The following is a 27,587-nucleotide window of genomic DNA, read 5'->3' as shown; positions in this document are numbered from 1 at the left end:
CCTTACACCTGATCCCTTCGACACCTCGTGGTTGCTAGGCTGGTGTGCTTCTTCCATGTGGGCTTTGTTGCTTCTGAGCTTGATGGCCGTCTTAAGCTTTTTTTCCTGTGCTTCCCAAACATTGGATTCTGTGAAGTCCTTATCTATTGGACCTTCCTCTCAGCCCCGCAAACTTATTACTCCAGCTCAGCTTGGTTTTGACCTGGGATTTATTGCTTATTTTGTGTGTGTGGGGTAATGGCATCTAACATTTTGTAAGTTTGAATGTTTAAGAATGTAAATGTAGCTCCTTGTACAGTAATATTTTTGTACTTGAGAATTAAACTGATGGTTAAATTTTAACTTAGATTTTATTTTAAATTTTTACTGGGTAAGTTATCTGAAGAAAGTGATGAAGAGAAAGGATAAGTAGAAAGTTCTTAGTAGACTTTCATTTAAATAAGGGCAATCAAACCAATTTTCATGTATGCATTGGAGCACTTACAATAGTTATTTTAGTGTTTTCTTTTTTCCTTCACAGATGGAAGAAACCCCCTCGGAATCTGAGAAACTTTATTCATTCTATGATATGGAGTCAAGTAAGTTATCGTTTCTTGGCCTACTGATACAATCAATATAGTATATATATACTATATATATATTGTATATTGTATATATATACAATCAATATAGCCTATAGTTATTGAATGGCTTAGGATCCCTGGTGGCATAGTGGTTGGGCTGCTCACAGCAAAGTCAGCAGTTTGAAACCACCAGTTGATCCATGGGAAAAAAATGGGGCTTTCTAATCCCATAAAGAGTTAGTCTTGGAAACCCACAGGGGCCTGTCTACCTTGTTCTATAGGGTCACTATGAGTCTGCATCGACTCAATGGCAGTGAGATTAGATGGCCTGGTGAATGACTCAACTCTGTTTTTCATAGTCTTTATGTGAGGCACATCTAACAAAAGTTATTGTGCTTTTGTATACTGCTAATGCATTAACTTAAAAGAAAATAGTAACGTTGGCCATCTGAAATGGTGGTGAGATGTCATGACAGGTTCAGGTTAGGATGTTGGGGATGTAAACGTTAGTCCATTTGACACAATACTTTTCTTCTATGTGGTAGTTACATAATTTCATGTGAACTTGAAGATAGATAAAAATCCATTGGTGAAGTTTAGTCTTGCAGCCAGATCATCTCACTTGAATGTGGTCTCTGGAGGCCAGTGTCTCTCTCTCTCTCTCTCTTTCTTGACCTTGCTGGATTCTGGCCACCCTGAGAGCTGCTAGAGCCTTATGATGCTTCCACCACCATTGGATCCACAAGACTTTTCACCCACCAACCTGTGATCTTCCTGCATTCTGTATCATTGCATGTAGCTGCAGGAATCTGAAGAGGGACTTATGGACTCGTATCGGACTTATGGACTTGAGTTAGACTGGGCTGGGATGTTTTCTTGATATATAATTATTTCTTAATATATAGCTCTTTCTTCCACATATATAAGTGTCTCTGGATTTGTTTCTCTTGTCAACCCAGCCTAACACATTTTATTTCTCTCTCCCTCTTTTCCTTTCCTCCTCTTGGTTCTCTTTCCTCATTTCTTGTTGATATCAGGGAAGAATGAAGTTGTAAACAGGGAGTTCCAGGAAAGTTTTAGTTTCGCTGACCCATTAGATGAGGAGCCCTGATGGCACAGTGGTGAAGTGACTGACTGTCAACTGAAAGGCTGTTGGTTTGGACCCACCAGTCTTTCTTGGGTAAAAGATGGAGTTGTCTGCTTGCAGTAAAGATCATAGCCTTGAAGGCCCTGTGGGGCAGTTCGACTCTGCCCTGCAGGGTGACTGTGTGCCAACGTGGACTTTGACAGCAAGTACGGTGTTTTGGTTTGATACTTTAGGTATTCAGGGGAGATAACAGTAATAGATAATTTAAGGTTTCTGACAGCATTGAGAGAGCTAGTTCGTTAAGTCTCCTGAAATCCCATGGGTGGCGACTCAACTAGTAGAGTGTCTCACAGATTTTCCAAGTGTTAAGTAAAACAAAAGTGAAAACAAAGAAAAAAAAGAGCAAAGCTGTTGCCATTGAGTTGATTCAGAATCACTGAGCCCCAGATAGAGTCAAGCAGAGGCACCCCATAGGCTTTCCCAGGCTATGATCTTGTTGGAAGCAGTTTGCCACATACCTCCTCTGTGGAGTGGGTGGTGAGTTTGAACCTCTGACCTTCCAATTCTCAGCCCAGTGCTTAACCACTGTACCCAAGCAAATGTAGGGGTTGTTCTACTGTCATATTGATGGAGATCTTTGTTGAACTTATAACTGATTTTAATCACAAGTTCGCTGGAACCCAGAGGGTAAATTCATGATATAGTTTAATATTTCTGAATGGAGGGAAATATGAAGATGATCTTGTACAGATTTATGGTTGTGCGACCACAAGTGCCAATGCTAATAAATTATTGCTTAATACACCATTGGGTTAATTGTTCTGTTGAACAGGTAATTTAAAGAAAATATGTAGAGCTGACATCAGCAACAGTTATACTATAGTTCACGTTGATGTATCTTTTCAAACTTTAACAGAGAATTAATTGGTCATATTTTCTTGTATCACTGCTAGGTAATTAACATATTTTATGATAGAATTTTACTGTGAACATCAGCCCAACGCAGTAGCCATGGCATATACTCTACCTTAAGTTAAATACTCTCAGACATTGATTAAATTGTGCACTCTTAGCCATTTGTGATATATATATTTTTTAATCATTTTATTGGGGGCTCATACAAGCCTTATCACAATCCAGACATCAATTGAATCAGGTGTGTTTGTACATATGTTGCCCTCATACTTTTCTAGACATTTACTTTCTATTGAGCCCTTGGTTGTGATATGTTTTAAAGTGAATTTTGAAAAGGATAACACTGGCTTTAGGATTTTTTCCTGATTGACACGGAAGCAGCACTAGATCATGTTTATTTAAACTAGAAATAAGTAGAATTTGAAATTCCCCCAGCTGGCCCATGTGTCCTACTTGGTGTACTATGTATATGCCTAATTTCACCTTATTGAAAATTTTTGAACATTTTAGCTCTCACTTGGTCTTTTTAGCTACTTCTTAGTTAATCATGCTACTTATTGTAAACTGCTTAATGGAAAAGTGTGCTCAAATTGACCAACTTTATTAGAATCATTGGATTTTATATGTTTGCACAAGATATATAAAATCTATTAACATGTACTTTTCTAACTTTGATTTTTATGCTTTTTTACTTGCATGTGCATTTATTTTGCTTGATAGATTTAAAATTTTATTTTATATATTCTGTGTGGCAGAATTTAGGTTATAAAAAATTATGATTTGTAGTTTTTAAAAATTAATAGGGCATGTGCTTGTTCTTCCTTAGAGCGGAATTTAGGCTAGGAAATATGTCTTCACAGCCGCATTGGACCCAGAAAATTCTCCCTTAACAGTTCACTGTGTGACTGTGCTGTTTATTTTCTCTTTAAAAAACAGATATGAACAAACTGACTGAAGATAAGAAAGAAGGCCTCAGGCAGCTCGCACTGACATTTCAGCATTTCATGAAAGAAGAAATACAGAACGCTTCTCAGCTGCCACCTTCCTTCGACATTTTCGCTGCTTTTGCAAAAGTAAGTGTTAAGTTTTGTATCTTTGCTAGGCTTGTGGACCAACTCTTACTTCTAATTTCGCTGTTGGCTATAAAATATTCTAGAATCTCCCTGGAAAATCCCAGACTCTTCATGTTTAGGTCACTCCTATACCTCTGTGAGTAGAAAATGCATTTCCCATATTGAAAGGGATATTGTTTTTCTGTCTTAACAGTATTCTTATTAATGGCCTGAGTACATTCCTGGACTTCTCAAGAGAAAGCAGCCCATCTCATTCTGTTTGTCTAATGGGTCTAAGTTTGACACTGCATTCATTTTGGTTTGTGGGTATTGTTTCCATCTAGATCCTGTTTTTGAGGGAACCAGAGTAGCTTCTGATTTTAAAATAGTTGTCTATCGTCTGTTTAATGGTTTCTGGCTATTTTTTTTTTGTAGATCAGTAATAGAAAACAGGTTTCATTTGGTATTTCATCTGTGGCTTGTTGATACTGACTCCCGAAAGTTCTCTTTTTGGAAATGCTTTGGGGGATTTGTCTGGCCCTAGCGAGAGCGAGTCTCATGACTGATTGTTGATATTTACCTTGGCATAGGCGGAAGAAAGACTTGACCTTTTTACTCCTGTAGAGAGTTACAGCCTCAGAAACCCACAGGGGCAGTTCTGCCCTGTCCTATAGGGTCACTATGAGTGGGAAGTGATCTGATGGCTGTGTGTGAAGGGAGAGATCAAGTACGCGCTCTCATGATATTTTGCTGTCCTTGTTCTCGCATATTGGGTGTTTTGGTTTACTTTAATGTTGATCACAGTTTATTTAATACCGATTACAGTTTAATAATAAGTAAAATTGTACATTTGAGGATGGTTTTGCCACTTTTTTTTCTTTTTTACTTGCCTGTGCGTTTATGATATAGTTAGCCCATGAACATTTATGAAATGTTTTAAAATCTACCTGTTTTTGAAGAATTTAAATGTGATTTGTATGATTGCTAAAGCCTTGTCCTTATTTTTGTCAGATGTATTTTTGTGCTCTTAGCAATTTTTCAAGGATTTTCTGATAATATTGTCTTAGCATTAATTGTGATTTATCTATAATCTATAATTGATTAAAAAAGTAATACAATGCACCTGAAGTTCCTCATATGTATATTTCATATGCTTCCAAAAATTTTAACCTGCACTAGTACCATGCATATAACACACACAGCCTGCTTTGCTGTTAAATTTTATAAAAAGTAATACCGACTAACAGAGAAAAACAACTCAATTATTTATATATATATATATATATATATAATGTTTGTATCATACCCAAACCCTCAAGTCCATTGCCATTAAATTGATTCTGCGTCATAGTGATCCTATATAAGGACTTTAAATCTTTACCAGAGCAAATAACCTCATCTTTCTCCTGTGGAGTGGCTGGTGGGTTTGAACTGCCAACCTTGTCCAACTTATGCCTACTACATTACCAAAGTATGAGAAGAGTAACTTCATTCTTGGTGTTATATCTATAGACATTAAGTGTTTAAATGATAATACTGGTGTTATTAATATTCATTAAATATTTTAAAATACTTTTTGTTGTTATTAAAGAGAAAAAAATTGATAGCCCCTGGCATACTTCCTACAGCCATAGCTTCGGTATGTACAAACTATCAGGTGTGATTCCATTCTACCCTGTCTTCTTCAGCCCAGTGAACTAATTTTGAGTGTATGCTTTACCTGGCCTCAAATACAGTCCCTGTTTCAGTTCTGCCTTTGTTCTGATGCACAATCTGTTTTTGTGCAGGCATTCAGCATGCAGAACTTATGTTTTAGCCCATTTCATCGTCATTGAAGCATGTGGGATTCTGAGAGCTTCTTTTCTCAATTTGCATATATATTTATTCATTTTTTATTATAGACATTTTCAAACATGTACAAGAAGTAGAGAGACAAGTATAATGAACTTTTATGTATCCAGCATCTGGTTTTAATAATTTCAAACTTGTTTTATATTTTATATTTTTAATGTTTAGATTTCATATAAGTGAAGTATTCTTTTTCTCTATTCAGGTTTTTGAACATTCACTAGAATTGGTAATTTGTTCTCAAGCATCTCAGACTCTTAAAAAGATGTTCATTAGTGAATTCACTTATTAAATTCAGCAGACATTTTTATTTCTATTTTGGCAAGCTAACTATCCAGAAAGCACTCCTGGTAGAGGGTTATGAAAATATGTAGCTAATTTCAAGTCTGAAGATTATCTTTCAAGGTAAAAAAAGCTTCTATAAGCTTAAAAGTCTTATGGAGGAAATCTATATATCTTTATTAAGGTTGCATTTGCCCAAACACGAAAGAGGTCACTGGAGAATGAGAAGATTTCTAATCCTGAGATATGAGCTGATGGCCTTTTCTAGTAGAAGGGCATAATTAATTACTGAAAGGCTGGCAGTTTTTATTATGAACACTATTCTGGAGTTTCTAGGAGAACTATAGTGAGTCTCTTTTGCTGAGCCAAGTCCGCTGTGCTGAATCTTACTGTTCCCTAAACAATTTCCCCTCAGTACCCGAAAGCCCATAAGCTATGAGCACTTGCTCAGTCTCATTTCCAGTATCCCTTCTCCCACCCCACAGATAGACACTGAAGTGCATGTGTGCAGGGCTGTTCATCCAGAGAGCAGTCGAGGCTTAGATCTTTGCGGTGTGCTATATAAACATATCCTTTCCATATGTGAATTTGTTGACATTGTGAAAATTAAGTAACACGAGACTTAGGAGACATTTTTCTAGAGGAGTTTGTCATGAAAAGTTTCATATGGGAAGTAAAATTGCTGGCATGAATTTCAGAAGGGAGGATGATGCTGGAAAACCGTTATAAACAATGATCCTCTGGAAATGTTGTGGGGACGTGAGGAGGTGTCAGTGTCTCCCAAGCTCTCTCCCGGAGAAGATTCATTATCTAAGGAATAGAAGTTTCCTGTATATTTAGTAATTACAATAAGAACTTGAATGAAAGCTAGATGTTCCAGCATTTGTTATATAATACATGGTAAAAGAAAGTTAGTGAGTGCAGTGATTCTAGAATTTCTATGGCGGAGGGCCTTCCGAGGGATGATCCGGCTAGAGGGAAGGGCTGGAAGGGTTAACTTGAAGTTCCATATTAACTAGGTCCTGATTGTTTGCTACCAATACAGAGAATGTATATACTAAGCAATATAAACTTTTAAAGGTCAGAAAATTATAGTCAGAGAGTAGTTGCATTTAAATAGGAGGTTGCATAGTATGATGGTTAAGATGGATTTCTCCAGGCATGTAAATTAAATTCTTTCAACTTCAGGTTCCTCATCTATAAATGGAAGTCATAAAATAGTAATGACGACCCAACATGCAAGGCTTACTCAAATATCTAATACAGTGTTTGAGTAAATATTAATTTCTACACCGCCCCCAACCCCATTTTATTTGTACTTGAATACAAAGCATCCGTGTCTTACGTCTCCCTGTGCTGTCATAGAGTGAGACTGCAGTCTGGGACTGACTGTAAACCGGAGGCTCCAGGTGGTTGCTCAGTTATACCCAGGGCTGATGTCTCTGGAGAGGCTGCAGATTGCCTTTTTGGTCGAGAAGAAATGTAGCAAACAGGAAATGGTCTCTTGCTCATAGGTCTTAGCCTATAGTTGTAGGGACAAAAATCACTTATTATACTAGCATTCAAAGCAACCCATAGTAACGCTTTGCGACGCACTTGAGGGAAATGTGTGTGAATGAAATAGCTTACAAAAAATGAAAGTACTACTAAAGTATAAAACCAGTTTGTCATATTAATTCACTGAAATGACATGGAATGTGTACTATTTCTCTATTCTAATCCCAGAATCCTAATGGATAATTATTGACAATGGCTTTTAGTTGCCTAATTTTAAATTTAGTCAATTGCTTTTAGTTTATTTTCTATTTAGAGAAGCATTAAAAAGTTTTTTTTTTAAAAAAATAAATGGATTGCTGTACAAGGTTTTAGTAAAATGAATTTGTTTTTCTGGACGGATGACTTCTTTTGTTAAAAATGCATTTGGCAGACTGATTTGAGATGTGATAAGATCCGAGCAGTGAAGTAGAAAACAGGCTCGTTGCATAAAACATTTCCAAAGCAGACATTAAAATGGAAGCAACAAGAATAAAAGTGACCTTTTTGACCATAAAACATATGTCACTGTTAGTGTTCCCAGAACTCTGCAAAGTACTTTTTAACTTCATGATGCTGTGCAACTGCCACAGGATTTTCTTATTAGAGTTTCACATCTGTTGGAGAGGATGCTCCCCTCCCTTCTTCTTTCATACAAAACAATAATTCTGCTAGTAGAATGTTATTTTTACTCTGTGGGGGCACCTAGGTGACCTCCAGAGCTTGCCTTTCTCAAATCTAATATTGAATAAGTGCCCTTACGAGCAAGTGTTTCGCAACGCACATGCTGCTTGTATAGACTGAAAACTGAGGCTCTCAGAAGATGTTTTTAAATGCTGTGATGTGATCCACTGTCTGTCCAGTTTCCTGCTGAGTAACTCCCTTTTGGGGGGGAGGATTCTTTTTCATTTGAGAATCAATGGCATATATGTTAAAATAAGACTCTTTTTAATTGATAATGTGCAAAGAAACAGCGATGCAGTAATTCTGATTGAGCTATGCTAGAAGAGGGACATCAGCCAGCAGTGCTGGGATTATATTCAACATTACATGTCCACATCTGCCTTTAGCTTTCCAGTGTCAACAAATCACCTATGGGGTGTTCTGCCATAACTTTATGATTTCAATAAGCATATAAATCAGTATAGAGGGGAAAATTACTAAATAATTCCTTTGCATTCTCAGAAGAAATAAGCACTTCTTTATAAAGGATGAAAATGTTCTGCTATCTCTGGTTTTTAATCTTAAAGTCTCAGTTCTGTTGTTCCTCTCATCCTGGATGGGTGGTGGTACTCTTAGGTATAGATGCATTGGTTCTGACTCACAGTGGCCCTGTGTCCAAACCGAACAAAGCCGATCCAGCACTGTCCTCTCACACTTTGCTATGTTTGAACCCATGGTTGCAGCTGCACTGTCAACTCATCGTGTGGCGGGTCATCCTTCTTTCACTGCCTTTCCCAAGTATGCTCTCCTTCCCCAGCTGCTGATTCCCACTGATAGCATGTCCAACATCCAGGATAAGAAATCTCGCCTTCCTCACTGCTGAGGTACATTCTGACTCTGAATCAACAGATTTTTTTCATTCTTCTGATACTTTATGGTATATTTTATATTCTTTATCAACAATATAGTTCATATATATATAAATTATTTTTTAGTTTTTCTTATTCATTGTCCAGCTGTGGAATACACATGAGGCAATTGAAAATACCATAGCTTAGGTTAAGGGTACCTTAATCATCAAAATGACATCTTTGTTTCTTAACATTTTAAAGAAATCTTTGCAACAGATCTTCCCAATGAAATAGGTCCTTTGGTTTCTTGGCGTGAGCATTGATTGCTGATACTTGGAAAAGGAAATCCTTGACAATGTCAATATTTTCCCTCCTTATCATGGTGTTTTCCATTGGTCCAGTTGTGAGGATTTTTTGTGAGGAGCTGATTACATTGTGTTGTGTCACATTATGCTGGATTGCTAGGTTTTCACTGCGAAACCACTGAGAATCCTGGCTTAGCCATGTGGACACAGATCTGAACTTTCACGCAGTGTAAAACGTACTGAAGGCTGGAGTCTTTGATCTCACTTAGTGAAGGGCTTCAAGTCCTATTCACTTTCAGCAAGTAAGAGAGCGTGTCATCCGTGTCTTAGTAAACAAGTAATCAAGACTTACTAATGAGTCTTGTTTCAATCTTTCTTTATATGAAGGGACTTTAAAATTAATGATGAATGATATGATATCTGTAAGCGCTCCCCATAAATTTTTGTGTGTGTGGAGGGGAAAGTCTCAAAGTCATTATAATGGAAGCACACTAATGGCTCAGGATACCTTGGTACTCTATTCTGGTCTTAGGACTTTAAGAAAATTTGCTCTTTTTTTTATGACTATTTTCTTTGTGCAAAGACCACCAGAAGAGTTCTTCAAAAACAAAAGGTCATAGAAAAGTTCTATTAGCTTTTAATTCCAGTTTCCCATTACCATTTTGATGCCCCCAGGTATAGTCCAGTGTGTTAGGCAGGGCTCTTTAGAGAAGCAAGACCAAGACACTTATGATTATATATGTAAAAGGATATGTTTATATCGGGAAAAGGAATATAACGGCAAATTATGCCACACAGCAGTACAGAAAGCTCAGTCCAACTCACTTTCTTGGGAAAGTTAATATACTGAAGGTCCTTCCAATTCATGTTACCACTGGCCCAAGGCCAAGGAAGTAGGAAGATGCAGTGGTGGAGGGTAGCTGAGGCCAGTAGTGCAACAGTGCAGCATAGTTGAAGCAGGTTGTGGTGGAGCCTTACGGTGTGGTGGTGTAGTGATTTCAAGTGGCTGGTGTGAAGTGCAGCATCTGGAGTGGTGGCAGAATGAGCGGAGTTGGCCTGCAGGCAGCAGACCTGGTAAGATAGGGCAGCACCAACAGCAGGGCACTGCAAAGTGCTTCAGGTGGAGCAGAGCACTGCATGGCCCACAGGTAGCATGTATTGAAGCAGGGCAGCTCAATCTGGCAGTGTGCCTCTGACCACCAGGGAGGGGTGTGTGCACCCTCCAGTGAGCCATTTATCTCAGTCACACCTCCAAGGGAGGTCATCAAGCTGTGACCTGATTGATAGGCTACCCATATGTTCTTATGGGTGCCGTGTGGCTCAGAAGAAACAAAGGCCACATGGAAGAAGCACACCAGCCTGTGAGATCACGAGGTGTCAAAGGGATCAGGTTTCAGTCACCAAGGAACAAAAATCACATCATTGTGAATGAGGGGGAGTGCAGATTGGGGACCCAAAGCCCATCTCTGGGCAACTGGACATCTCCTTACAGAAAGGTCGTGGGAGGAGACGAGCCAGTCAGGGTGCAGTGTAGCAATGATGAAATGTACAACATTCCTCTAGTCCCTAATACCCCCCCTCCCCCAACTATCATGATCCCAATTCTACCTTACAAATCTGGGTAGACCAGAGGATGTACACTGGTACAGATAGGAACTGGAAACACAGGGAATCCAGGACAGATGAACCCTTCAGGACCAGTGGTGAGTGTGGCGATACCAGGGGGATGGAGGGAAGGTGGGGTGAAAAGGGGGAACCGATGACAAGGTTCTACATATAACCTCCTCCTTGGGGGAAGGACAACAGAAAAGTAGGGAACGGAGACATCGGACAGTGTAAGATATGACAAAATAATAATTTATAAATTGTCAAGGGTTCATGAGGGAGAGGAGATTGGGGAAGGAGGAGAAAAATGAGGAGCTGATACCAAGGACTCAAGTAGAAAGCAAATGTTTTGAGAATGATGATGGCAACAAATCTACAAATGTGCTTGACACAATGGATGTATGTATGGATTGTGGTAAGTGTTGTACGAGCCCCAAAAAATTTAATTAAAAAAAAAACCCCTATCACATCCAACTTTTTGGATTATTTGTTCAGTATACAAATTGAATAAGTATGGTGAGAGGATATCATCATAAAACACAGCTTTCTTGATCCTGATTTAGAGTCCCTTTATTCTGTTTAAATAAGTGCCTCTCATGTTGGAAGATGCTCAAAATAAGACAGGTAAGAGCTGTCTCCTATAAGTAGAGCCAACTTCATGATGTGGATGGAGTAAAGCTATCAGGCCTTTAATTTGCTCTGTGGCATGACTCTAAATGAGAAGAAATGGCTGAAAACATCTATTAACAACTAGAATCTGGAATGTACAAAGTATGAATCTAGGAAAATTGGAAGTCACCATAAATAAAATGGAACACATGAAGTTCAGTATTGAGCTGAAATAGACTGGAATTGGGTCATTTTGAATCAAATAGCCGTATGGTCTGCAATTCAGGGAATGATATGATTATCAACAAGAACATATGATCTATCCTGAACTATAATGCCGTCAGGGGTAGGAGTATATCCTTATGCTACAAGGATAGACCTGTTAACATGACTATTGGATAAATGCACACAGTAACCACTAATGGCAATGATGAAGAGATTGAAGATTTGTGCCTACTTTGGTCTGAAAATGATCAAATGCGAAATTAAGATTCATTAGTAATTACTTGGAATGTGAAAGTTAGGAACAAAGAAGGATCCATAGTTGGATGCTATCGCCTTCGTGATAGAAATGACAACAGAGATCACATGATAGAACTTTATAAAACCAATGCTCTATTCATTGGAAATCCCTCTTTTTTGCCGACAACATAAACTGTGGCTATGTGCATGAACTTTGCCAAGATGTAACACACGGGAATCGAATCAGCAACCCATGTGGGAAAAGATGCTGGGGGAGCACAACTCCTCTGTCAGAGCAAGGCCAGGGGCTGACTGTGGCACCGTCCTTTCTGGAATACTGGTGTGCTCATTCTTGTAGCGCTGCTGCTGGCTATTTTCTGGAAGGAATATCGCCTCTGTTGTTTCGAAAGGTCGGGTTTCAAGTTCACGTAGGACCACATTTTAGAGCCCTTTGTTGATGAGCTCAGCTGGGTTTCAGCACGCCAGCATTCTAGAAAGTAGTAAAGAAGGCAGTCTTTTGAATTAATAAAGTGATGAATTATCTAATTACAAACTTGATGTGAAATGGCAGTAGGATCACTTTGACTTCATTACTAAATGATCCCATTGACTGATCAGATGGGCCTGAGTCCCATTAAGGAAAAATATGCCATGAAATATTTAATACTGAAAGCGAGGAAACTCACCAGGATTGCTAACCTCTGATCACTGGGGTGCACGTATATGGGTTTGGAAGTAGCGCCTGCTCTTGTCTGCTCGGAACGGCTGCTCTAAGGCCGACTTGTTGGATTGTACCTCTTTTCTGGTTTTAAGTCAAGCAGGCAAACCGCCCAGATACTTAACTGCATACAGATCCGACATTCTCAATGTGAAACGTTGATGCATTTACGAGTTACATGGTTTTCCTTTATTACAACAGATTGAGTTTCTACGTTGATGCAAAAGACACTTATTCTCAAAATGTTCTCCCACCAAGTGACATTTGTAGGACACTTGTGCTTTCAAAGCAAGTCATTGTTTGAATTTCTAATGATTATATTTATCATATTCTTCATTTTCACCCATGAACCTAATATTTCTCTTCATTGAGGTATAAATAACCTATGATGAGTTTGTTTATATTTGTCACACAGATGCCAGCCAACTTCTGAAGGTGGGAGGATAATTAGTAACTCCTTAATCAGCATTTTATACCTGTTTTGGTTAAGGTTAATTATATATGTATGAGCTAGTTGATTAGAACGGCTGATGGAAAATGTGTTTGCAAGCCTTATTGTCTTATTTGAGTGTATAACTTGCCATTAATTCAGAGGGTGTTAAGTTTTTCTAAGGACAATATGTCATTATGAAATTGAAAGTGGTACTTTCAATGCTTTGGTCTACCTTTTAGTATAAAAAACTACTAGATTACTTGTCTCCCTAGTAGAGGGGGAATTTTCACATCTTATTTGTTTTGAATTCACAGCATCCTGTGTATCATATAGTAGATGTTTATAGTTGATTGAATGAAGGAATATATGAAACTCCATCTATTTTCAGGCTTATAGCCAACAGCTTTGTTAAATATTTTTGAAAACTAATAAATCAGTATCAGGTAAAAAGAACATTTTAATATTATGTTAAAAATCCTGGAACTATGATGCACTGGGTTGAATTTTGCTCTCCAAAATTTATTTCCACTTGCAAGCTGTGACTCTGATCATTTTTAGAAATAGAGTCTTAGCAAATATAGTTAAGATGAGGTCATACTTGATTGGGGTAGATCCTAAATCTAATAGCTGATCTCCTTATAAAGTCAGGTGAGCACACAGCCAAAGGCCACGTGACCATGGAGGCAAAGTTTGGAGTGATGCTGATAGAATAAGTCAAGGAATGCTCAGGATTCCCGACAGTCCCAGGAGCTAGGAAGAGAAAAGAAAGGATTCTGCCCTAGAAACCCCAGAGAGAGTATGATTTTGCCCACACCTTGTTTTTGCACTTCTAGTCTCCAGAACTATGAGAGAATATATTTCTTTTTTTTTCAAGCCATTCCATTTTGTAATAATTTGCTATGGCAGCCCTAGGAAATGAATACATTTGGTAAGTTACTTGATAACTCAGAATCACAGACAGTACCATAATCCTAAATTTTTAAGAAAATGATGAATTATTGTATTAATTATTTCAGGGTCTGGCACATTTTTTCCTATATAGGAAAAGCTAGAAAATAGGGCAAGAAGCAAAGTTGAGTTACAGCTGCATCATGACAACTGGTAATGCAGAATAAGAGGCCACTTAGGGTCTCTGTGGTAACTACTGAGCCACCGTAGCCCAAATCAGCCTGGACAATATACAAACCGATGTGCGTGGCTTTGTCCCCTAAAGCTTCATTTATATACATTGACAATAGTTTTTCATCTCATTTTCACATGCCACAGTGTATTTAAAATGTAAAAAGACATCCTTTCTCATACAGGCTGTTGTTGGCAGTGATGAGCCACTTTGGGCCGGTGAACCATTGCCAACCTCTTAATTTTTCTGATGCTGGACAGAATTTTGAAAAGACTGATAAGCAGAATATGCATTCATCAAAAAATTCTTTAAAAGGAAGCTATGGACTATTTTCGTTACCTTCTAGCCAACCACCAATCCTACAGTTTTATGTTAACAGTCGCATTGGTGAGCTCAGTTGTGTTGCTGCTTGTAGCTGGATTGACTCTAACGCACAGGGAATCCCCTGTGTGCAGAGCAGAACTGTTGCGTGGGGGTTTGAAGCTGTGACCTTTGAGAAGTTGATTGCCAGGCCGCCTTTCACCTTCATACATTAACTGTCTCACCCCCAGGCTCCAAGATAACTTAACAAAGTAACTTTAGAAATGTAACAATTCAATGATATTGTAGAAAAGATGCAGTTATTTCACAAAAAGGGAAGAAATAAATTTTCCATAGAAAAAATTTTATACTTCGTTTTAAGTTCATAAGACATTACCAATCATATTTTAAAAATTATATTTTGTTATTTTTGCCATGAAATGTATTTAAGGTTAGAATTGCTCTTTTACTTCTGTCAAATGGATGAGTCACTGATTTTTATTATTATTCTTCATTTTATTCGGGGGCTCTTACAAGTCTTGTGACAACCCATCATACAATAGTATTAAGCACACTTGTATGTTTGCCATCTAAGCACACTTGTATGTTTGCCATCAACAATATTGCCATCAACATTTCCAAAACAACTTCTTTCCACTTGAGCCCTTGGTATCAGCTCTTCTTTTTACCCCTCCCTCCCCCAGCCTCCCATGAATCCTTGATCAGTTATACATTATTATTGTTATTTCATGTCTTACACTGTCCGTTGTCTCCCATCCATCCATCTCACCCATAGTTTTTATGCCAACCATTTACTAGCTGTGTATATTTTGTTTTTAGTAGTCTTTAATTTTTTATTCCCTTTCGATTGTAACCTTTATGAGGACAGAAGTCATGTGTATCACATTCTTCTCTTAAGCGTAATTGTTGTGCGTCAACCAGCAGATTCTGGCTCACAGCCACCCGTGAGGCAGAGTAGACGTCCTCATTGGTGCCCTAGGCTATAATTTGTACAGGAGGAGCTAGATCACTGGAGCTTTCTCTTGCAGAGCTCCTGCCTGGACTCAAACCACCAACCTTTTGGTTAGCAGCTAAGTGTTCATTCATTGTGTTATCATGCCTTCTTTAACACATAGTAGAACCACAATTTTAGAGCTGAAAAGGATCATCACAACTATCTGGATCCATAACCTCCCCACTCTTATTTCATTTCCTTCCTTCATTTGAGTCTCAGAGAAGGTAGTCACCTAGACAGTGGCAAGACAAAGCTAGAACAAAGCTTTCATTCTTTTAAAAAATCATTTTATTGGGGGCTTGTACAACTCTTATCACAATCCATACATCCATCCATTGTGTCAGGCACATTTGTACATTTGTTGCCATCATCATTTTAAAAAACATTTTCTTACTACTTGAGCCCTTGGTATCAGCTTCTCATTTTCCCCCTTCTTCCACCACCCTCCCTCCTGAACCCCTGATAAATTATAAATTATTATTATTTTTTCATGTATTACATAGAATAAAGCTTTCTGAGTTCCGCTGCCTGCTTTTTCTGCTAGTGATGTCCAAGTTTTCAAGAATTAAGTTGAGTTAAAATGTGTTACAGAAAACAGAACTTAACATTACAGGCAACTTTTCAACAATATTTGTTTCTTACATTGAAGGTTGTATAAAATAAAAAAATTAAGAATAAATTATTTGTCGATGTTGTCAATTCTGATTCATAGAAAACCTGTGTACAGTAGGAAAAAAAACTCACCAACACTGCTCAGTCTTGCACAATCCTCCTGTATTTGAGTCCTGTCATGAGTTTTGTGTCAACTTGTTCTGTCCGGGGTTCTCTGTGGTTTAGCTTTTAATGCCTGGTAATATCCCATGAGATGATCTAATCTAATGTAAATTACTCCATAGTAGGATCTGCTGTGAATAGCCAATCAGTTATAATATTAGCATGGCATGCAATCCCCTTACTCAGGTCACAACCCTAAAGCAATTGAAAGGAAGATTTTTGGGGATGTAGCCTCCTTCCTGTATAAATGAACACCGAAAAAGTGTGTTGCTTTTTGCTGGGTCTGGATCCTGCATCTGGTACCCTGTTTTCCCGAAAGTAAGACATCCCCCGAAAAGAAGACCTACTTACTGTTTTGCCTCTCGCTGAAATATAAGGGATCCCCCCGAAAATAAGACTTCCCCAAAAATAAGGCCCCCAAGCTACCATAACTCTGGACTCTGGACCTTAGCGGCAGGCGCTGCAGCGCAGCTCACTGTTGTCTGCTACACAGCCCGAGCAGACAGGAAGTGCGAGGTCTCTTTTATTAATAATTAAAAAAATAAAAATAAATGTGTACCATATTCTTCTTCATGGAAAAATAAGACATCCCCTGAAAATAAGACCTAGCGCATCTTTGGGAGCAAAAATTAATATGAGACACTGTCTTATTTTCGGGGAAACGGTATTAACCTCTGGATCTCTGGACTTGAACCGATGGCCCGCCATATTGCCTGCTGCTCCCGGGATCCAGCCTTGGGTTCAGATGCTTCTGTAGTGACCAGCCTGTTGGCACTTGCTCTAGTCTTACTCTCTTTTACAATTTTCTACAATTGTGTGACACATTTTCTTGATATAAATTTCTCTCATTCTCATTTATAGTTTACATATAAAACTATCTATGAACTAGTGGTTTTGCTTCTATAACCCAGCCTAGCGCAAATCAAGGGGTCAATCCATCTCATTGAAGGTTTCCTTCTTTTTCACTGACCCTTGAACTTTACTAAATATGATGTTCTTCTTCGGGGACCATATGATTATTTTTATCAGCATTTGAAATAGCCAGGTGGGTGATTCAAATCTATCCACCACTCCATAGGAGAAAGGTGAATCTATCTGCTCCTATACAGATGTTGGCATAGTGGATTGCACATTGGACTGTGAACCCCATGGTCAGCATTTGAAGGCACCAGCCATTCCTCGGGAGAAAACTGAAGCTTTGTTTTCCCGTAAATAAGTACATTCTCAGAAACGCACAGGGACAGTTTTACTTTGTTCTATAGGGTTGCTCTGAATTGGAATTGACTCAATAGCACTTAGTTGAGTTATTGAAGAAACTCTATATAGGGTTGCTATTAGTTGGAATAGTTTTGATGGCACTGGTGTGAGTTATAATGAGAAGTTGTTTTTTATTTTTTATATTGTTTTATTAGGGGCTCATACAACTCTTATCACAATCCATACATACATCAATTGTGTAAAGCACATTTGTACATTCATTGCCCTCATCATTCTCAAAATACTTGCTCTCCACTTAAGCCCCTGGCACCAGCTCCTCATTTTTCCCCCCCTCTCCCTGCTCCCCCTCCCTCATGAACCCTTGATCATTTATAATTTTTTTTTTTTTCTATCTTACACTGTCTGACGTCTCCCTTCACCCACTTTTCTGTTGTCCGTCCCCCAAGGAGGAGGTCGCATGTAGATCCTTGTAATCGGTTCTCCTTTTCCACCCCACCCTCCCTCCACCCTCTCGGTAATGATGAGTTTTAATCTCAAAGATTGTGTATAGTTCTGTTTAAATGATTGTAGCTTTCCCAATCAATTGGATATGTTCCCTTCACACAACAGTTATAAACTTAACTCCTACACCGTATACTTGACAGTATATGGAATTGTCTTGTATTTTGGTTTTTTTTTTAGGTCCATATTTGCTTAAAAGCCTGTAGTATTCAACACTAGTCTTTGTTTCACATCGGCAGATGATGGGAAAAGTGAAGGGTCTGTCACAAGTTACCCAGTGTTCAGTTGCTCCAGTTCTATTTTTATTTGAGCATTTTCACTTCACAATGTAACATAAAATCAACAGTCTGCTGAGTTATTATGGTTATTATCATTATTCCTTTTGCAGATGAGCAAATGCTTAAGATCATACTGTTTTAAAGTAACGGAGCCACAACTTTAATTTGTCTCTCTTGATTTCTGATCCTATACTTTCTTCTTCCACCACATTACACTCTGTGTTATGTTAGTTCTCTGTTAGAGCTCTAATTATGAACTATTATAAGCCTTAGGAGAAAAATCCTGAATGAGAGAAACGAGAATATTTGATAAGATGTCTACCACTAGCAGTAAAGTATTGCTGTAGGCAAAGATATAAATTATTTAATTAGAATTCCTGATATTCTTAATACAGGTGGTACATGATATTTCACACCCCTCTCTTGCTCATGTGTTTAAATCTAAATAAGTGCTGATGGCTTGGCAGGAGGAGGATGAGCTTTGCATAGCAAATGGTTCTGAACTGTGCAACCACAATTCTGTGAAAATGAAGATGGTTGAAGTGGAATTTGCATAGAATTGCGCTATTTTTTGAAATCTGCATTCTACTACATATTAAAGGATTAATTATTTAAGAGCCGTCCAGCTTGGTTCTGTTTTGTATCAGGCCATTATTGGATGTGTTCTGTCATGCCCCCACCCCCACCCTACCTAAGGTCCTATAGTTATATATACACACAGACTAAAGTATTTTAAGGCCACACAGGAGAAAACAAGACAAAAATTAAAAAAATTATCCTTATTGGTACGTTTAGTTCTTTTAGGGGTATTTATTGCACTTAATAGTTATAAATGGCATAGGCAAATAATTAAAAATACTATTTTCAAAAAACTTTTGCCAAATAAAAGAAATGCATTGGAACTACTTGTCCAGACTTGAAACGCTGGGGCCCTGTTGCTTGTTTTAATTGACATTTGCTTCTAGTGTTGGTAATTATTAGAAAAAGTGTCCAGTGGGCTGTCTATGCAGAGTTGTTTCTGTAAGATCATCTGAAAACATGAGATTAAAAATTATACTCTACAGTGCTTCTTTCCCCTTACCCTCCCTCCTGTAGGTGGCAGCATTTTATTGAAATAGCAAAACCAACATCGCATATACAGATGCCCATGTGTGACTTACTGGTTGGCCTAGGTCCTGGGCCCTTTTTGAGAGCTCTTGGTTTTTCAGACTTAGAGTCGAAATTGAGAAAGTGTGTTGTTTTAGGGCCTCTGGGCTCTTTAGAAGCAGAGAGTGACTACACTTTGTCTACTCTTGCTTTCCATTTGTCTGAGATTCCATTAAAACCAACCCCAAACCAAACTTACTGTCATTGAGTCAATTCTAACTCATAGTAATCTGATACACAGAGTAAAACTGCCCGTAGATTTCCAAAGCTGTGAGTCTTTAGACACAGACTACCACATCTTTTTCCTGGGCAACAGCTGTGGGTTCAAACCATCAACCTTTTAGCTTGCAGCCGAACTCTTTAACCACTGTGCTGTCATGGCTCTTTTAAAATACCATGCTATCCACTTAAATTTCACATATGTAGGTCTTAAGATGTGACAATGTTCCATCTGTAGAAATCTTTTAATTGGCTTTTTGGCACGATGTCTCCCGAGTCTTCTTCTACTTCTATGTCTCATGTTAATATTTTGTAAATGAATTTTCTTGTTCTTACTCTTTTTACCTGTTGAATGATAGCATCACCTTGCTGTGGCTTTTGGTGACTTGGCTGTATGTTGATAACATTTAGAGCTTCATCTCCAGCCTTGACATTTCTTCTGAGACTCAGTCCCATAATTTCCAAAGAAGAATAAAAATTGTCACCTGCATGATGCCTTAACTTCACAGATTCATCATATCCCAAACTTGACTCTTTATCCTCTTTTCCTCACAGTGCACGATGCATCTCCGCCTTTTCTTTTTTTTTTTAAAACATTTTATTAGGGGCTCATACAACTGTTATCCCAATCCATACACACATCAATTGTGTAAAGCGCATTTGTATGTAGTTTCTCAAAACATTTTCTCTCCATTTAAACCCCCGACATTAGGTCCTCATTTTTCCCCTCCGTCCCCGCTCCCCCCTCCCTCATGAGCCCTTGATAGTTTATAAATGGGTATTTTGTCATATCTTGCCCTGTCTGACGTCTCCCTTCATCCACTTTTCGGTTGTCTGTCCCCCAGGGAGGAGGTCACACACTGTTCCATGTAATCGGTTCCCTCTTTCCTACCCATTCTCCCTCCCTGTTTTGCCACTCACACCACTGGTCCTATAGGGCTCATCCGTCCTAGATTCCCTGTATTTTCAGTTCCTATGTGTACCAGTGTACCTCCTCTGGTCTAGGCAGACTTGCAAGGTCAAATTCGAGTCATGGTAGTGGGAGCGGGGAGGAAACATTTAGGAACTAGAGGAAAGTTGTATTTTTCATCGTTGCTGCATCACAGGCTTGTCTCCTCCCCGAGACCCCTCTGCAAAGGGGTCTCCAGTGGCCTACTAATGGGCTTTGGATCTCCACTCCGCATCTCCGCCTTTTCTGTGTCTGCTTTTGGCGTCGTTGGCTCCTCACTGAGCCAAACTCAGTGAGCTCTGTCTTTCATGTGCGCTGCTAATGCTGCTTGGGAACTAGCTCTTGAACCTGTTCTTTTTATCTTTTTTACCACTGCACCAGTGTAAGCCTTTTTTTGTCCTGCGTAAGTGGTCTCTAAATAATCTCCTCTCAACGCTTCCCGAATCCCTCCTATTCTTAAATACTGCCACTAAAGGTGTATAAACAGGTCTGACCATGTGAGTCATCTACCTAAACATGCCTATTGTATAAATCCTATGCTTTTAAATATGGACCTGGAAGGCCAGGCTGACATGATTTTATGGTTCTTATCTGGAGCCGTTTATCTGCAGAGGGTCACTTGAGGGTTGAAACCATTTCCTTAGCACCTTGTACAGAGACTAGTGTTTCTCCGAGTGTGGACCAATGTATGCTTTCACTCCACGTTGTTGCATATGTTGCAATGTGTTTCTTCTTCAAGAATGTGAGAGTCTCTGAGGCACTGTTGCTATGACAGGAGCAAAGCGTAGGTGGGCGGGGAAGGTGTTTGCACAGGGAATTATTTTTGGCAGGTCAAGGAATTTTTGAGCCAATTTGTAAAGTTGCCCATGTATATGCATACATGGAGAGGCCAGGAAAGCCGGTGGTAAGGCAGCAAGGCCTGAGTATGTCGGTGTGTGTGTGTGATGCATGTTGGGATTCATTGTGTCCCTTTGGCTCCTCAGATAGTAAGCTTCTGGTTATGTCTTCCTGATGAGGCAGAGGAAATTTAACTTTTGAATAATAGTCCCCGGCAGTAATTGAGTGGTCTTCTGCTCTGTCAACACTGCTGGGTTTGATAATTAGATAATTATCAAATAAACACGGAATCGGATTTGGAAATCCATTCCTGGAAGATAGCCGTGTGTGCTTGCTAATGGTTGTCAGGCAGGATTCTAGCTCTTCTTGAGAGTAATGCTTGCTACAAATAAATGTTTGTGCTGCCGATATTTTCATCGTGTTTGTGAGGCTTGGGTGATATTTGTCCCGTTGTTCATCTTCAAGGAGAGGGGAGCAAAGGGGGCAAGGAGAAGCGCACAACATTCTTTGTATTTCACGAATGCAAGAAAAGCCTTAGAGAAGACTGTTATCGCACAACAAATGATATTCAGACTGGGAGGGTTTGGGAATTTAAAAGTTCTTTTGAAACAACCTTCTTATTTCCAATTACGAAAGACTTTAGTGCTGCCTGAGAACGACTATTCTGACTGGTCACATAGTTACTCATAGTTCTCAGGATCAAAGGTAAATAGGCTTAAAAGCTCTTTAAAGATTTGCCCCTTTTTCATGTCTTCTAGTGCGATTGAGCAGCTGTCCCAATTCCAACCCTTGACTGTTCAGTCTGTCCATCCTGTTGGTCAGTTACTTTTCACCCTGCCTTCTTTTCTGGGACCTTTTCTCAGCTTCCTTAGGTGTGTCCTATTATGTGATGGATGGGAAAGTGGAAGTATAAACTATAAACAGGTAAAAAAATAAGAGGAGACATTTCTTCTATTTGATTCTCCATGCAGGTGCTATTTTTGTTAAAGCATTTTATCGGGGGCTCCTACAGCTCTTATCACAATCCATCCATCCATCCATGCATCCATCCATGCATCCATCCATCCATCCATCCATCCATCCATCCATCCATCCATTGTGTCAAGCACATTTGTTGCCACCATCATTTTCAAAACATTTTCTTTCGACTTGAGTCTTTGGTATCAGCTCCTCATTTTTCCATCTCCCTCCCTTTCCCTTCCTCCATCACTTGCTCCCTCATGAATCCTTGATAATTATAAATTAGTTTTTTAATGTCTTACACTGACCGCTGTCTCCCTTCACCCACTTTTCATTTGTTCGTCCCCCTGGGGGAGGGGGTTGGTATGTTGATCATTGTGATCGGTTTCCCCTTTCTCCCCCCACCTTCTCCTTCCCCTCCTGGTATTGCTACTCTGATTATTGGTCCTGAGAGGTTTATCTGTCCTGGATTCCCTGTGTTGCGAGCTCTCATCTGAACCGTGTACATGCTGTGGTCTAGCCAGATTTTTAAGGTAGAATTGGGGTCATGATAGTGGGGAGGAGGAAGCATTAAAGAACTAGAGGAAAGTTGTATGTTTCATTGGTGCTATACTGCACCCTGATTGGCTTGTCTTTTCCTTGTGATGCTTCTGTAAGGGGGTGTCCAGTTCTCTACAGATGAGCTTTGGGTCACTACTCCTCATTCACATAGATAGGATTTTTTGTTTTGTGTGTTTGATGCCTGAGACCTGATCCCTTCAACACCTCATGATCACACAGGCTGGTGTGCTTTTCCATGTGGGCTTTGTTGCTTCTCAGCTATTTGGCCGCTTGTATGTCATCAAGCCTTTAAGCCTCCAGACACTATATATTTTGATAGGCAGGCACCATCAGCTTTCTTCACATTTTGTCTTCAGTGATCATCTCGGGAAGGTGAGCATCACAGAAAGCCAGGTTCGTAGAGCAAAGTGGTCTTGCTTTGAGGGAGGACTTGCGTCGAGGCCCAATGTCCAGCTTACGCAGTTGCTGTTAAGATGAGCTGGCCAGTTTCTCACAGAATAGCCAAAGCTCTAGTCCTTTCCATCAGAATTAAATGGCGGCCTGAGGTGAATCGCAGGGTCTGCCATCTGCACCTCCTTCCTGTTCTCTCCTTCCTGTCTGCTTGTTATTCTCTCTTCTCAGACAATCTTGTTCCCGATTACTCTGATCCTCCGTGAAGAATCAAAGAATGAATGGTTTTTAAAAAAGCAGGTCTTGTTCATTGAATCTGTAAAGCTTCTAATTGCTTATAATTATCTTCATAGGAAAATAACAAACCAGGAGATGAAATGCTGGTCTGTATATTAACCTGAAAACCTGGCTTTTATATATAACTTTCATCTATAATGTACCAGTTTGCATGAATTAGGAAGTTTGAGATTACCAGTTCTATCAAAAATCTTTTTGTGCAAAAATAATTCTTTTGCTAGCTCATCTTGTTTTAAAACCTGCACTTTCACATTTTTTCTTGAAGTAGGATACATGTGTGATAAGCTATATCTTATTACTATTTATAGGGATCAGTCCTTTCTTTCTGAATATCTCCAAGCCTTTGGAATGGGCTTACATCTTATACATCTGGAATTGGAAGGGAAATGCCGTTCACTGGAACAGCCCTATATAGTGCTTTTTTTTCTTGGAGCCTCTGGACTGTGAAAGACCATGGCTTAGGAAGAGCGGGGGTGTTTTCCAAGACACTGTTAGTGTCTCCGGGAGCATTTCTGTATGAAATGTCTATTCTGTGGCCCAGCCTACTCTTTTTTTCTGTGTGTGATTTCAGAGCTCAATAACGGCAATAGGGTTTAAGATTGACTGCAGTAGACACAGAGCATACAAAATAAAAATGAATCCTCAAATTTTCTACCTGGCAAGTAGAGGAAATCAGTACACCATCCACACTGCTGTTCATCTTCAGGCAGCCATTCAGTTCGGATGCACTTGATGGGTTGGGGCTTTTGGCTCTTGTTCACTATACTGCCGTCTAGCTGGAGGGATATCATCATCGAAGTGCCTGCTCTTATTTTTATCTGCATATACCTACTGATATCTATCTCTGCTTTCCTATTCATGTCATACGTGACAACATGTATTGATACATGTATTGTTTTGATAGAATTTGAGCTTATTCTGTGAAATAGAAAGCTCATAAAAAGATTGTAGGCCACAGAATTTTTAATATTAAATCTGTTCAATAGTTAAAATTGTCTGTTGATTTAGAAATAACCTGAAGGTTCTGTCATTATATTGATATTGATTGAATGGGGATCTCTCAAAACCTTTTTCCGTGTAATTACGCTTTTAAAAATTCAGGCATATAAATAATTTTTCATTTTTCTAGATGAGTTGTGGTTTGGGTGCTTCTTTGGATTTGTTTTTAAAAAATTTTCCACAGTACAGTCCTTTTAGTCTTTATTTTTAAGTGATGGCAGAATCACATATATCAGAAAATGTGATTAATTCTCTCACATTGAAGTCATTTAACCGTTCTTTGCTTCACAGCTGCTTTCTATTTAAGACATTGAACGCACAATGCTAGAGTGCCTTTGTGCGGTCATACATTTTAAATGTGAACCATTCTTCCTCTGAGTATCATATGCTATTGCTGTTTTGAATTTGTCAGTTTCATGGACGTTTTTCCTAGAGCTTGCTATTGTAGTTTGCCAGGAGGACACTCTCCTGGGACCTAATCCTTCCCTCTATTCTTTCTGGCACTAATATTTACTATTATATGTTGGTAGAAAAACTGGTTTGAATAGTCATTCCTAAGCTCCTTTTATTTCTACAGCATTTTGAAAAATGGGGGGGGGGGGGGGGCGGGGGCGTGTGGGAGGGCAGAGACAGCAACTAAAGGACAGGTTATGGGGGGGGGGGAGGGACGGGGGAATGTGTCAATGCAAAGCAGTGAAATTCTTATTTCAATGTTAGAAAGGTCAGAAAGCTTAACGAATTTCAGATCGACAAGTTTTTATTGATTTTTCTATATGCACAGCACTCGGCACAATGTAAGAAAGGAAGATGATTAATCCTTTGTCTGTGCTTTCAAGAAACTTGCTGTTTGGTAGAAGAAATGAAAGAATTCAATATATAGCCTTAAATGGAATTATAAGTATATTGAAAGTTGTTTTTATTTTTCTTAGTGACCTGAAAATGGGAAGGTGCTTTTACAATTCATTTCCATGCAGAAGTTGAATGGTTAGGATTTGGTTGTTTTTTTTGTTTTTTTTTGTTTTTTTACCAAAATGATAATTTGTCTCAGCACAGGCTTCTGATGGAAAATAAGGTTCTTCTCTCTCATCCTTTTGCCTGACATTCTCCTCCCCACATATTTGAAACCAGACATTGCTTATATTTGAATTCTTTGCTGTTTCTTGGCCTGAAAACCAGCCAGTATGATGTGAGGTATTTTATGAGAACCCACAAGTTTACAGTGATTTAACATTTGGTGAGCCCTGTGGCTGTTTTGTGTTCTGTAAGGAAAGGACTGACAATAATGAAGAAAGGAGGCTAACATTATCTTGAACCAGTCGTAATGTTGCTTTAATTAGTCCCGATCACTCTTCGAAGGTACACAAGTGTAACTTTGGGAAGACTTGTTGTTCGATGTTGTCCCATGGCGGCCCTATGCATTGTAGAATGAACTTTTGATTCTCAGAGTGCTCGCGTCTACGGCTACAGCTCTCCATCAATCCATCTCAGTGAGGACTTCCCTTGTTTTCATTGGTCCTTTAGTATATCAAACTTGGTATCCTTATGCCTTAGTAAACTAGAAGAGTAGGCTTAATTTATGTTTTGTGATTTCTTAGCTATTATACTAATGTACTCAGTAAATGCTATACTAAGGTACTAACTAACCCAATGTAAGGTCATATTAGTTAATATTTCCCCCATGCTCTTGAAATAATCACTTACTAGTAGACAATATACTGGAGATGGAAACCAAATTTTGGTATTTTGAATAAAGAGCAGTTTGAATGGTCATAAATAATTCTATGTGTATATAGGGAGTATAGTTTTATTTATGAACATTGAAACAGGAGAATTCCAGTTTTAAAGATTTTTTAAAATTTCAAAATGTTTTTAAAGGAAAATAATGGTACAGCTCAAGTAGAGCTTTGATATATATTCTGCTTATTTTAAAAAAAAAACCATTTTATTGGGATTTAATACCGATATATCTTTCCATAGTTCAGTCACATCAAGCGCTGTTGTACAATTGCTACCACAATCAGTTGGTATAGGTTCATCAATCCTCGGTTTCATATACTGATAAACAGAAAAAAAACATATAATAAAAAGTCAAGAGGGTTTACCCCTAATGACAAAACACATCTGAGATAAAACCCAATATGAACCAACAAAAAAACAAAAAGTACAGAAAATATTGGAAACTAGATCAGGCCTAGCATGCATCTAAGCGGGGACCAACTGACAAGGTGTAACCTTTCGCATTAGGTTAATCAAACTCAATGCAGACGTTTGTGTAGGCCTGAGTTTGTTAGGATAACAGGAGGAGAAATATATTTTGTGGTATAATGGAGAGCACTGAGCACATCATTGGCATGAGCATCTAGCTTGCTTCTCGAGCGCAGCTTTTACCAGGTTGAATGCCATCAGAAATGGCGCCACTGGTTGTCACCACAGTTGCAAGGTGCCATGAGGTGTCAAGAACCGGATAACGAACGAGAAGAGCTGTGTGGTTCAGAATAGGAGAGGAAGCCCAAAAAGATTGCTACAAAATGATAGAAGCCTTTCAGAAGCAAAAATATCAAAGTGTGGAGCTACTGATTTTCAGTACATTCTTACCTGGTCCGTACACTTACAAAGGCAGTGTGTCTGTCTCTCCAGGCCTTCTCCCAAGAACCCTTTGCTTTTTGACTTGCGCCCCTTCTGAACAGCAGCTCTGGCTTCCTCAAGGCGCTCCAGTGGTGTTCCTTTTAAGTCCTTTGAGGTTTGAGAACAGAGGAGTGAGTTGGGTCAATTTTAGGGCTACAGCGTGGATGGGATAGGGTTTCCCAACCAAACTGTCATAGGGGAAAAAAAAGCCCTAGGACGACCTTTGCTCCCCTCACAGAGCTGGCTTGTTGTCGGGATGGAAGAAAAAAATCCCTCTGTGAAACTTTTCAGGCCTTTGCCTGCCATGCTGTTTTCCGTTTTCTTAAAATTTCTTCTAATAATCCCCTATAATAATTCTGTGTCTTTTGAGAAATTCTCTCATAGTCCTCTTTAGAACTCCCAAAGCAGTTTTCATAACCTTCCGAGTTGATCTCTCTGCCTTGAAATAAACTTGTCCAGAAGACTCTCCACT

At 39.0% G+C, this 27,587-nt stretch overlaps 1 protein-coding gene across 2 annotated transcripts in view; it reads left to right on the top strand.

The window, feature by feature from the left end:
* SMYD3 (SET and MYND domain containing 3) overlaps window positions 1-27,587 on the top strand; it is a 775,649-nt gene that overhangs the window by 161,507 nt on the left and 586,555 nt on the right. For both annotated transcript variants that reach the window (XM_045297858.1, XM_004699962.4), the window contains exons 4-5: window positions 521-578; window positions 3,502-3,638. In XM_045297858.1, the coding sequence (XP_045153793.1) occupies window positions 521-578; window positions 3,502-3,638 (195 nt within the window). The remainder of the gene's footprint in view (window positions 1-520; window positions 579-3,501; window positions 3,639-27,587) is intronic.

Source organism: Echinops telfairi, unplaced genomic scaffold (assembly GCF_000313985.2).
Source record: "Echinops telfairi isolate 266 unplaced genomic scaffold, ASM31398v2 ScPeMD7_7424;HRSCAF=8462, whole genome shotgun sequence".
Lineage (NCBI taxonomy): Eukaryota > Metazoa > Chordata > Mammalia > Afrosoricida > Tenrecidae > Echinops > Echinops telfairi.
This window is presented reverse-complemented; position numbering and strand designations above follow the sequence as displayed.